General features: G+C 39.2%; 1 protein-coding gene across 1 annotated transcript in view; it reads right to left on the bottom strand.

The window, feature by feature from the left end:
* The window catches only part of CA3H2orf92 (chromosome A3 C2orf92 homolog), a 45,587-nt gene that overhangs the window by 8,258 nt on the left and 24,600 nt on the right, over positions 1-12,729 (bottom strand). Inside the window, exons 8-9 of the mRNA XM_086701267.1 lie at positions 3,655-3,744; positions 2,651-2,722 (exon numbers count right to left, since the gene is read on the bottom strand). Of these exons, the coding sequence (XP_086557393.1) occupies positions 2,651-2,722; positions 3,655-3,744 (162 nt within the window). The remainder of the gene's footprint in view (positions 1-2,650; positions 2,723-3,654; positions 3,745-12,729) is intronic.

Below are 12,729 nucleotides of genomic sequence, written 5' to 3'. Positions count from 1 at the left end.
ACACCATTAAGCAGAGACCCCTGAATGATTGAACCATATGAAATTGGTTGAGGTTGAACCATACGAAATTGGAGATATTTGACCATTTTAAAAAATATTTTTTAAAGTTTATTTTATTTTGAGAGAGAGAGAGAGGCAGAGAGAGAGGGAGAGAGAGAATCCCAAGCAGGCTCCATGCTATCAGTGCAGAGCCCAATGTGGGGTTCAAACTCAAACTCACAAACTGTGAGATCATGACCTGAGTCAAAACTAAGAGTCATATGCTCAACCAACTGAGCCACCCAGGTATCCCAATATTTAACTATTTTTGATCTACAAAGAAACAGTACATTCAAATTATTCAACCTGACATTATAGTCCCAAGGGAAGTTTTCTAATCTACATGTTTCTTCTAATTGTGAGGCTCCTAGGAACCCAACATCATGGATTATCTAGATGAGTGTAATGATCAATTTATAATGTGATCCTCTGTGTATATATACATTTAAAAAAAAAAAAAAAGGAGGGGCACGTGGGTGGCTCAGTCAGTTGGGCATCCAACTCTTGGTTTCTGCCCAGGTCAAGATCTCATGGTTTCTAGGTTCAGGTCCTGGATCAGGCTCAGTGCTGACAGTGCAGAGCCTGCTTGGGATTCTCCCTCTCTCCCTCTCTCTCTGCGACCCACCCCCAGTGTGTGCTCTCTGTCTCTCCAAACAAATAAATAAACTTAAAAAAATAAAAGGAAAGGCCTCCAAACTTAGTGTAGACTGGCCATTATATACCTTGGGGGTCTGGGAAGATACAGGAAAATAAATCCATTTTGTACTTAGAAGGTGGCCAAACACTGAGTCAAGCTCCTATTAGGGAGAAAAATCACATACTGAAAGAGCCAAAAGTAACTTGAAGAAATGGAAAGACATTCCCATTTCCAACACAGAATGACCTACCATCAGTTTTCCCAATGTGAATATTATATTATAAATTTAATACAATGGTAATAAAAATATCAACAGGCCCTAATGAAGTTACACAAGTTGATACTAAAATTCATGTGCAAAAACAAACATGCAAAAGTCACCAGGAAAACACTGAAAAAACAAAAACTACAAAATAGGGACTAGTCCCATAAGGCATTAAAACATACTATTCCAGCCTCTGTAATGAAAACAGTACAGTACTGTTGTATAGTAGCCAGTAGGCCAGTGGTTAGGATAGAAAGTCCAGGCATAGACCCAGGACATACGGGAATTTAGTATAAGATAAAGAGGGTGTCTCAGATCACTGGAGCAAAAGTGGACTTTTTAATAAATGATGTCATCATTTTTAGTGAAAAAATGACATGATGTGGACTGTATTGATGAAATCATTGTAGCCCATGTGTGGTTCTCAGTATAAAGTCAGCCTTTCACTTCTCCCAGTGTAGACCCAGGTACCAAAGAGATGCTCGACTGTATTTAATTTATGATTTCACAAAATTAAGATTCAGGAATATTATAAGTATTCATTTTAAAGAGAATTCTGTGGGGGTGCCTGGGTGGCTCAATAGGTTAAGCATCTGACTCTTGATTTCAGCTCAGGTCATGTCTTACAGTTCGTGAGTTCGAGCCCCACATCAGGCTCCACTGGAGCCTGGCTGGGATTCTCTCTCTCCCTCTCTCTCTCTCTCTGCCCCTCCCTGCAACCCCCCCCCCAGTCTCTCAAAATAAATAAACTTAAAAAAAATAAATAAAGAGAATTCTGTGGTAAATTAATCTCCAAAACCCATCTAGGTCATTGGTTCCAAATGCTGCCTGTAGGCAAGTCACTGGTACAATATGCAAAAATGTGCAGAACCCTGGACTCCACTTTTAGAAACTCCTGGTGGATTCCAGAAATAAGGGTTTATAATCTCTTCCCAGGTCTCAACCTCCTCTCCATGGTTGATTCATGGTCAGTGTTGAGAAACACTGACCTAGTTCGTATTCCTATGCCCAGGAAAGACCACATATTTGCCAGCTTGGACAGTACAGAGCCTATTTTTCCTCTTAAATATTTAAATCTGTCTAGAGAAAAAATGCTTCATTAGATGATAGTTCTTCCTGTCTTGGGAGCTGGTCTGCTCCCACCATAACCAGGTCTGTGAGATGAGCCTTTGCTCATCAGCTGAAGGGGAGCATTTTCCCACACTCCCCATGGCGGGGATGAAGAGAACTACTCTGGGGTATCACTTCAGGAATGTGCTCAGTCCCTCACCAGTCCCCACATCCAGGGGGAACAAGGGACTTCACTGTTAAGTTTGGGAGGAGGAATCAGGTTCCTACGGTCAGTTCCTTCCTCTCTCTCCCTCTCTCTCACTTTCTCTCTCTGTCTCTCTCTCTCTCTCTCTGGCATCTGTCTGCCTGCAGACAACAAACATTCTGATCTTCTCCTCTATGCTGTGAATGTTACAGAAGTAAACTCTCTCATGGTGGGCTATGGGGGAACCATGGGCATCCTAACCCTCACCAGTGATTAGGCACTCATCCTAACTCGAAGTGAAGCACCCATGTTATCCAGCCAAGTTTTCCTGAGAAGATAGTCTGAGCTCCATCTGTAGGATCCTTAGCTCAGTCTCACATTTGGTTCTAAACTCAGGCAAAGGAAGAAGAGGTATTACTTATAACCCAACTCCAATGATATACATTTGCATTACCATTAGTGGACACTCTATCCATGCTGCCAAGGAGAAATCTTGGTTCAGTAGAATACCCAGCAACACTGGCTCCTTTGATGAAATCCATGGGGGAAAAAAATTGAAGAGAAAAATTTATATAAGCACACATTATGAGCATTTTGGGTCCATATTTTAAGTGTTGAAATGCTAATATAGGATCCAACCACACTGAGAATGTGTATTTGAAAGTTTATATATCAATGCAGACAGGCATCAGCTAGTTGCTGACTGCAGAGGCTGGAGCCCAGGCAGATGTTATGGGAAACAAACCTTGGGAATTAGAATTCACATCTGTATGCAAAATTCCAACACAGTGCTCATTTCTCTGCTGCCCAGGGCACTTTTGTTACTGCTGGTACACAAATGCTGCCTGTAGGTAAGTCTGATATAAAATTCTATCCTTATGACCTATGATCAAATAATTGTCTTAATTCTTAAACTGCTACTTAAAAAATAATAATATAAAGCCGCTTTGCGGAAGAGTGTATTTTTCATTTTCATTATTTCCACCGGTGTGCCTAGGGCCAGTGATTCTTTAGCTTGGGTCTTACCCATTGAATGGTACGCTAATGATTGCACTAGTTCTCCCCAAGGGCTAAGCAAAGTATCAAACCAGATCATGCACGTGGAACTATAAAGTGTGTTCAGTACAAAGTTATTACACTTCTCAGGGCTCCTGTGGTCAGGAACAGTAACCGCCACTTGTAATTCCAGTTCCTGTCCTTTGAACAGTCTCCAGAAAGGAAGAACCTTCTTGACACATGAATTTCAAGGATCCCCTCCCCACAAAACAGAATAGACACATTTTAGCCATAGACTTGAAGGTGATAGGTTTTCAGACAATCTTTCCTTCATATCTCAATTTGTCTATGCCACACAGGTAGCCATTTTGACAAATACTAAAATGAGAGTGCTGTATATATAATTCAATACATAGGCCTATAGAAATACGTGCACTTATAATTCTAGAGACATATACTTGCCTTCTCTCTTGTCTCTCTCTGTAACTGATTTGCCTGCTGTTCTTGTTTCCTCATATGGAACATTGGAAAACACTTGCTGTAGAATTTCATCTCAAGTGAAGTACAAAAGGCATGTTAATATCAGCAGTGGAGGATTGACATATTTTTCTCTGTAAATACCTAAAGCAGTCTAGAGATACAGTTAATAAATGCTATACTCAATGGAAATTTTGAAATTATACTCTATACCTAGCCTTGGGAAGGGAAATCCCAACCCCTAAAATCATTGCTGAAAAACTGTGATTGCCTTAGATGTCTTGAGCAGTAAATATTTCTCACTAAAAGATACGCAGCTAGAAACTTTGCCCCAAATCTCATGATATTTAGCGCCACTATTTTCCTTCTTGCTCCTGTTGTCATTCTGACCCACCCCTGAGACTTCCCCAAGAGGACCCATAGATTTGTATATGGTGAAGTCTGCGGGGACAAAAATAAAGCAGAACAGGTTTCTAAAAGTCAGAAAGCTCTTTATAAGCTGTTCCTAATTTCTCATGGTTATATATTTAAAAATACATGAATCTCTCTCTCCTTTTTAAAGCTTTCAGGCTTCTACTTTTCCCTTCTACTTTTGTTACTCTGTCTAGGTTTATTTTGCAAAGCCATGGAAAGAATCCTCACAAATTTCATTCATTTTGTATATATTCTGAGTCCTTTATCAAGGGCATTGGTACATTGGTGGTTGGTCTGCTCACCTGATGGCATACGTGCTTAAGAACCCCAAAAATTAACATCAAATTTACTTATTCAAAATGAGTTCTTGTCACCAGTCCCTTTCTTTTTTTTCCACACTATGATCTCATTTATTTAAAAATAATTTCTTTTAACACAATCAACACTACCTAATTTCTATAGGTACATAGACATGCTTGTAAATGCACAATAAAAGAACTAAAAAGGTTATCTTTAAGGAGGTAGGGAACAAAGAAATGTCAAATATAACTTCAGCCTTAAATTCAATGTTTCAGTTTCATATATAAAGAGACTTGTGTAAATACTAAACTTTTTAATTCACCAGAACCAATGCTTCCCAATCAAGGTAAGAAAAGTATACTATAGAGAAAGATTCCAATTTCTGTAAAAGCAGTAAAAACAAAAACCTCTGTATGTGCATTTATGTTTTTACAGGCATGGAGAGAGAGGAGGAATGCACACCTGGATGATAGAAAGGGTGTAGCAAGAAGACTATTAAATTTTTCTTTACTCATTTTTGTTCTGATTCACTAGGTCAGCTAAGCACATTACCTTTTTAATTTTTTTTTTAATGTTTATTTTTGAGACAACATGAGAGAGTGCAAGCGGCGGAGGGGCAGACAGAGGGAGACACAGAATCAGAAGCAGGCTCCAGGCTCTGAGCTGTCAGCACAGAGCCCAACGTGGGGCTTGGACTCATGAGCTGTGAGATCGTGACCTGAGCTGAAGTCGGAAGCTTAACCGACTGAGCCACTCAGCCACCCCTAGCACATTACCCTTTTATTTATTTTTTATTTTTTGTTAAATACATTTATTTATAAGCCAAACACAACAACACCCAATTGCTTCTATTTTTCCCTCCCTAACAGGACTTTATTTACAATACAGAAAACAAATAGCATTAGCACATGTACAAACTACAATGAGCAGTTCACTGGCACTTCTAAAATAGAGAGAACACTCTTTTTATGCAGGATATTCTCTAGAGCCAAGTAAAGTTTGAAGAGGGAGCAAGGGACAGAAAGCAGATACGTTAGGTGATCTCTGAAGTAGCAAGGAGTTCTGACTTCTGACCGAGCCATAATAAAAATGATTAGCTTGCATTATAGTGTTTCTAATAACTGGACCACTATTATCAGGTCTTTCCAAAAAGAATGCAAGTTTCAATGCAATGTTTTTGTTTTTACTTTTATCAAAAGTACTGGATGTTTACACTTGAAAAATATTATTAAAATACACTGGTTGGCTTACTTATCTACATTATTTATACCTCATTTAGACAGTTGTTGAATTTGCTTTTATTACACTGTCTAGATGTAAACAAGGTAAGGGGGGAAAGGCTGGTTTCAATAAAACCGGTTAGAATAATGCAAGAACTAGATAGTCTATATAAAAATGATTGAGAATTCTTTGCATGTGATAAGGCTACAGAACCCTCTAAATTGTATAATTCACCCTAATCCAAAAGACAAGTCCAGAATTTAGAACTGCTTATTTTTTCTAGGCCCAATAATAGCACATGTGGAAAAAAATTTGATTATATTATAGCTGGGCCTGTAAGTTAGCTGGGTAATTGGCTACATTTAGGAGCTGGCTTCTTGAGGAAGCATAAGTCATGGCCACCAAAGAAATACGTATTGAATGTGAGGAATTTACTATGGCATTTCTTGATACTAATGAATGATTTAAATGAAGTGGTTGGGGTGCCTGGGTGGCGCAGTCGGTTAAGCATCCGACTTCAGCCAGGTCACGATCTCACCGTCTGTGAGTTCGAGCCCCGCGTCGGGCTCTGGGCTGATGGCTCAGAGCCTGGAGCCTGTTTCTGATTCTGTGTCTCCCTCTCTCTCTGCCCCTCCCCTGTTCATGCTCTGTCTCTCTCTGTCCCAAAAATAAATAAACGTTGAAAAAAAAAATTTAAATGAAGTGGTTGAAAGTGATGGTCCGGCCAGTAAAAGCACATTACCTTTTTAAAAAGGAAGTGAAGGAGCGCCTGGGTGGCGCAGTCGGTTAAGCGTCCGACTTCAGCCAGGTCACGATCTCCCGGTCCGTAAGTTCGAGCCCCGCGTCAGGCTCTGGGCTGATGGCTCAGAGCCTGGAGCCTGTTTCCGATTCTGTGTCTCCCTCTCTCTCTGCCCCTCCCCCGTTCATGCTCTGTCTCTCTCTGTCCCCAAAAAATAAATAAACGTTGAAAAAATAAATAAATAAATAAAAAGGAAGTGAATATTTAAAATGAGATGTTAATAACTTAGAATAGTGTCCATTTTAGATAGTACAGAGAAGGTGAACAATCTGCACTCACCTTGTCTCCTATCCGGCAGAGGTATTCAGCCTCTGCCTACATGTCACTAGCCCCTTCCTTAAGGGATGTGTTGACCTATAAATTCCTGGATTGTTGCTCTGAGAACCTGAAAAGTTTATTGGTGTCCCAGCAATGCCAAAGCCAACACTGGCATGGTGCTGGGCAGGTCAGTAGGCCTTTTGAGGGATGATGGGATCCTCCCAAACCCCAAACCAGACACCCATCTTCACATACACTGACTCCCCTTCCACACATGTGGGGCAGGATTCAGAGACATGGTGCTCCTTCAAGGAGGAGACGTCCTCTGATTCCCAGGTGAGAATTCCTGAAAATACATGAGGGGGCTGCAACAGCTATCTGCATCCCTTCATTCAGTCATGTTAACCTACCCATCATTCAATCAGCCAGGCACCCAGTGCAGATTTACTGAAGCCTCCTTAATAGCAGGTGTGGAGGAAGGACAAACCCAGAATTCCTGACATGGAACAACTCCTGGAAAAAAAGGTCCATGTTCCCTGTAAAGAGATGTCCCCCTTCCAAGCAGGATTGGCAGGCATAACTTTGTGATCAGAACATCCAACAGATCCTAACCTGGAGGGAAGCATCAATGCTCACACCTCTCAGAGCTCTTTCTCAGACCAGATGTAACCCTCACTATCTACTCCTGATGCACACACACTACCAGAGAGGAGAGATTTCTTTGGAATCTGGATGGCTTCCTTCAGCAGACAGCTATGGTTTCAAACATTTTCCCTCAGTCTCAGCTCTCTGCTAAAGAAGACTTTCCTGAGCCTTATTTTGTTATTGCTGTTTTTAGATTTTAAAAAATTTAAGGTGAATATATATACACACACACACACACACACACACACACACACACACACACACACACATATATATACGTGTGTGTATATATATATACATATATATATATATATGTATGTATATATATGTAATTTCCATTTTAAGCATTTTAAGTGTACAATTCAGGAGCATTAAGGACATTCACAATGTTGTACAAATATTGCCACTATTTATTTCCAGAAATTTTCCATATTCTCAAACAGAAACTCTCTACCTGTTAAGCAATAACTCTCCATTCTCCCATCCCCCTGGCCCCTGGTAACTTCTATTATACTTTCTGTCTCTATTAATTTACCTACTTTAGATACATCACACAGGTGGAATCATACAATATTGGTGCTTTTGTGCCTGGCTGATTTCATTTAGTATAATGTCTTCAAGGTTCACCCATGTGTTAGCAAGTAACTGAATTTCACTCGTTTTTATGAGCAAATAATACTCAATTATATGTCCATACCACATATTGTGTATCCATTCATCTGTGATGGACACTTGGATTGTCTCCATACTCTGTCTATTGTGAATAATCCTGCTATGAACATTGGTGTACAAACATTTGTTTGAGCTCCTGTTTTCTTTTTTTTAATGTATTTATTTATTTGTTTGTTTAATTTACATCCAAGTTAGTTAGCTTATAGTGCAACAATGATTTCAGGAGTAGATTCCTTAGTGCCCCTTACCCATTTAGCCCATCCCCTCTCCCACAACCCCTCCAGTAACCCTCGGTTTGTTCTCCATACTTAAGAGTCTCTTATGTATTGTCCCCCTCCCTGTTTTTATATTATTTTTGCTTCCCTTCCCTTATGTTCATCTGTTTTGTATCTTAAATTCCTCATATGAGGAATATTTCTTTCTCTGACTAATTCTGCTTAGCATATACCCTCTAGTTCCATCCGAATAGTTGCAAGTGGCAAGATTTCATTCTTTTTGATTGCCAAGTAATACTCCATCGTATGTATGTATGTGTGTGTGTATATATATATGTGTGTGTATGTTTGTATATATATATGTGTATATACATATACATATATATACACACACACACACACACACACACACACACACACACACATACATACCACATCTTCTTTATCCATTCATCCGCTGATGGACATTTGGGCTCTTTCCATACTTTGGCTATTGTTGATAGTGCTGCTATAAACATTGGAGTGCATGTGCCCCTTCAAAACAGCATCCCTGTATCCCTTGGATAAATACTTAGTAGTGCAATTGCTGGGTTGTAGTGCAGTTCTATTTTTAATTTTTTGAGGAACCTCCATCCTGTTTTCCAGAGTGGCTGCACCAGTTTGCATTCCCACCAGCAGTGCAAAAGAGATCCTCTTTGTCCGCATCCTTGCCAGCACCTGTTGTTGCCTGAGTTGTTAATGTTAGCCATTCTGACAGGTGTGAGGTGGTATCTCATTGTGGTTTTGATTTGTATTTCCCTGATGATGAGGGATGTTGAGTATTTTTTCATATGTCAGTTGGCCATCTGGCTGTCTTCTTTGGAGGAGTGTCTATTCATGTCTTTTGCCCATTTCATCACTGGATTATTTGCGTTTTGGGTGTTGAGTTTGATAAGTTGTTTATAGATTTTGGATATTAACCCTTTATCTGATATGTTGTTTGCAAATATCTTCTCCCATTCCATCGGTTGCTTTTTAGTTTTGCTGACTGTTTCCTTCGCTGTGAAGAGGCTTTTTATTTTGATGAGGTCCCAATAGTTCATTTTTTATTTTGTTTCCCTTGCCTCCAGAGATGTGTTGAGTACGAAGTTGTTACGGCCAAGGTCAAAGAGGTTTTTGCCTGTTTTCTCCTCGAGGATTTTGATGGCTTCCTGTCTTACATTTAGGTCTTTCATCCATTTTGAGTTTATTTTGTTTTTATTTATTTTTGAGAAAGAGAGAGAGACAGAGCATGAGTCAGGGAGGGGCAGAGAGAGAGGAAGACACAGAATCCAAAGCAGCCTCCAGACTCTGAGCTGTCAGTAAAGAGCCCCATATGGGGCCTGAACCCACAATCCATGAGATCATGACCTAAGCTGAAGTTGAATGCTCAACTGACTGAGCCACCCACGTGCTCCTGAGCTCCTGTTTTCAATTCTGGTAGATATATATCTAGAAATGGAATTTCTAGATTATACGATAATGCTATGTTTAATATTTGGAAGAACCACCAAACCGTTTTCCACAGAGACTTCATCTTAACATTTTCACCAGCAATGCACAAGAGTTCTAATTTCCTACATCCTTCTCAGCACTTATTTCCCTTTCTCTAAAAAAATACACATTCTTTGGGCACCTGGGTAGCTCAGTCAGTTAAGCATCGGACTCTTGATTTCGGCTCAAGTCATGGTCTCAGGGTTCGTGAGTTTGAGCCCCACATCAGGCTCTGCGCTGAAAGGGTGGAGCCTGCTTGGATTCTGTCTCTCTGCCCCTCCCTGCCTCTCTCTCTCTCTCTCTCAAAATAAACAAATAAACTTAAAATTTTTTTAAGTAAATAAATAAATAATACACATTCTAACAGGTGCAATGTTATCTTATTGTGGTTTTGATTTGCATTTCCCTAATGACTAGTAAATTGACTAACTTTTCATATTCTTATTCCATTTTGTATATCTTCTTTGGAAAATATCTATTCAATCCCTTTGCTCATTTTTAAATTGGACCATTTATTTGGTTGGGTTTTTTTTTTTGTTGCTTTTGAGCTATAGGAGCTCTCTCTATATACTCTAGATCTTAATCCTTTATCAGATATATGATTTGCAAATATCTAGTTCTATTCTGTGGGTTTTCTTTTCACTATCTTGATAGTATTCCTTGCTGCACAAAGTTTTTAATTTTGGTGAAGTCCAATTTATTTTTTCTTTTGTTGCCTGTGATTTTGTTGTCAAAATTAATGCATCTTTGCCTAATCCAAGGTCATGAAGATTTTCTCCTACATTTTCTTCCAGAAGCTTTAGCTTTAGCTCATAAATTTAGATCTTTCACCCAGTTTAGTTTTAATTTTTGTATATAGTGTAAAGACCCAACTTCATTTTTTTGCATGTGAATACCCAATTTTCCCAGGACAATTTATTAAAGAGACTTCTCTTTCCCCTTGAACTGTCTTCACACCCTTGTTGAAAATCAACTGACCATGGATGTATGCATTCATTTCTGGACTCTATTCTGTTCCATTGATCTATATATATAGATAGCCTTACACCAGTGCCATACTCTCTTAATCACTGTAGCTTTGTAGTAAGCTTTGAAATGAAGAAGTGTGATTCTTCCAAATTTGTTCTTTGGTTTCAAGATTATTTTGACTACTTTGGGCCTACTGAGATTCTATAGGAATTTCACAATAAGTTTTTCTATTTTTGCAAAAAAAAAATGCATTTGTAATTTTGATAGGGATTGCATTGAATCTGTAGATCACTTTGGGGACTATTGTCATCTTTATAATAGTAAGTCTTTAAATCCAGGAAAATCTGATATCTTTCCATTTATTTAGGTCTTCTTTAATTTCTTCCAGCACTGTTTTGTACCCATCTGTGTACAAGTCACTTGCCTCCTTCACTAAATGTATTCCTAAGTATTTTAATATTTTTGATGTCATTGTAAATAGAATTGTCTTCTTTATTTTCTTTGGACTATTCATATCAGAGTATAGAAATACAAATGATTTTTCTGTGTTGTTTTTATACCCTGCAAACTTTCATATGTAGCTACAGACTAAAATACCAAGCAAAATAAGTCAGTCAGAGAAAAACAAATACCATATGATTTCACTCATATGTGAAATTTAAGAAATAAAACAAACAAGAGAAGGGAGGGGGAAGAGAGAAAGAGAGAGAGGCAAACCAAGAAACAGACTTAACTATAGAGAACTGATGATTATGTGAATTAATTTTTTAGCTCTAACAATTTTTTGTGAACTTTTTTTTTGTGATCCATTTTAGATCTTTTGTTTCATTTTCTTGTCTAATTTCTCTGCTAGTACTTACAGTCTATGTGGGAAGAATTGGCAAAAATGTCTTATGCCTAATATTAGAGGAAAAACTTATATTCTTTCATCATTGAGTATCATGTGTATTTTTCATATATGGCCTTTATCACATAGAGGAAGTGCCTTTGTATTCCTAGTTTATTGAGTGTTTTTATCACAAAAGGATGTTAAATTTTAAAATAAGTTTTACTTTTAGTTGTAAAAAACACATATCAAAAATTACCATCCTAATAATTTTTTAAAATATTTTACTTTTATGTAATCTCTTCACCCAATGTGGGGCTCAAACCCACAATCCCAAGATCAAGAGTTGCATGTTCCACTGACTGAGTCAGGCACCCCATTCATCTTAACCATTTTTAAGCATACAGTACAGTAGTGTTGTTTATTCAGTGTTGTATAAGAGATACCTAGAACTTTCTCATCATGCAAAACTGAAATACTATACTCATTAAACAACAACTCCCGGGGCGCCTGGGTGGCGCAGTCGGTTAAGCGTCCGACTTCAGCCAGGTCACGATCTCGCGGTCCGTGAGTTCGAGCCCCGCGTCGGGCTCTGGCACCAGCAAGCTACACTGAGAATGCAGGCTGCCTACTACTTGGCTATCTGCTATGGGGCGGGGGATGGAGCGTGGCAGGATCTACATGAAACACTAAAACTCACCAAAATTTACCAGTCTCTTCAAGCATTCCTCTGGGCAATGCAACCGTTCAACTAGAACCCAAGGTTCCAAAATAGTTGCTTAAGATACTTCTTGGCAGTTCAATTGTAGCACTGATGAAGAGACACATTTCTGGAGCTTCTTACCCCACCATCTTCCTTCCAGGCCTTGGTTTTCTCAAATGTTACTTGCGATACTTAGATCAATGAGTCCCAAATAGAATCACCTGGAGAGCTTTAAAACTACTAGTGCAAATATCTCATCCTATGCTGAAGAATCTGATCAGGCATCTTTTCAACAACCTCCCCAGGGGATTCTCATGCTCAAGTAGGGCTGAAGACCTGGGGAAAAGGTTTATCTCAGCCTCAGGACCTCACCATCTCTACTGCTATAGAAATCTCCTGGGCACCTTGTCAGGCAGATGTGATACAGCTGGTCTGAGGTGGAGTCTGACTCAGCACTTGCAATAACTCCCACATGGAGGCTCTGCTGCTGCTAAAGGGACCCCCCCCTTTGAGGGGCACAATCCTT

Source organism: Puma concolor, chromosome A3, assembly GCF_028749965.1.
Source record: "Puma concolor isolate L17-30 chromosome A3, mPumCon1.1.hap2, whole genome shotgun sequence".
Lineage (NCBI taxonomy): Eukaryota > Metazoa > Chordata > Mammalia > Carnivora > Felidae > Puma > Puma concolor.
This window is presented reverse-complemented; position numbering and strand designations above follow the sequence as displayed.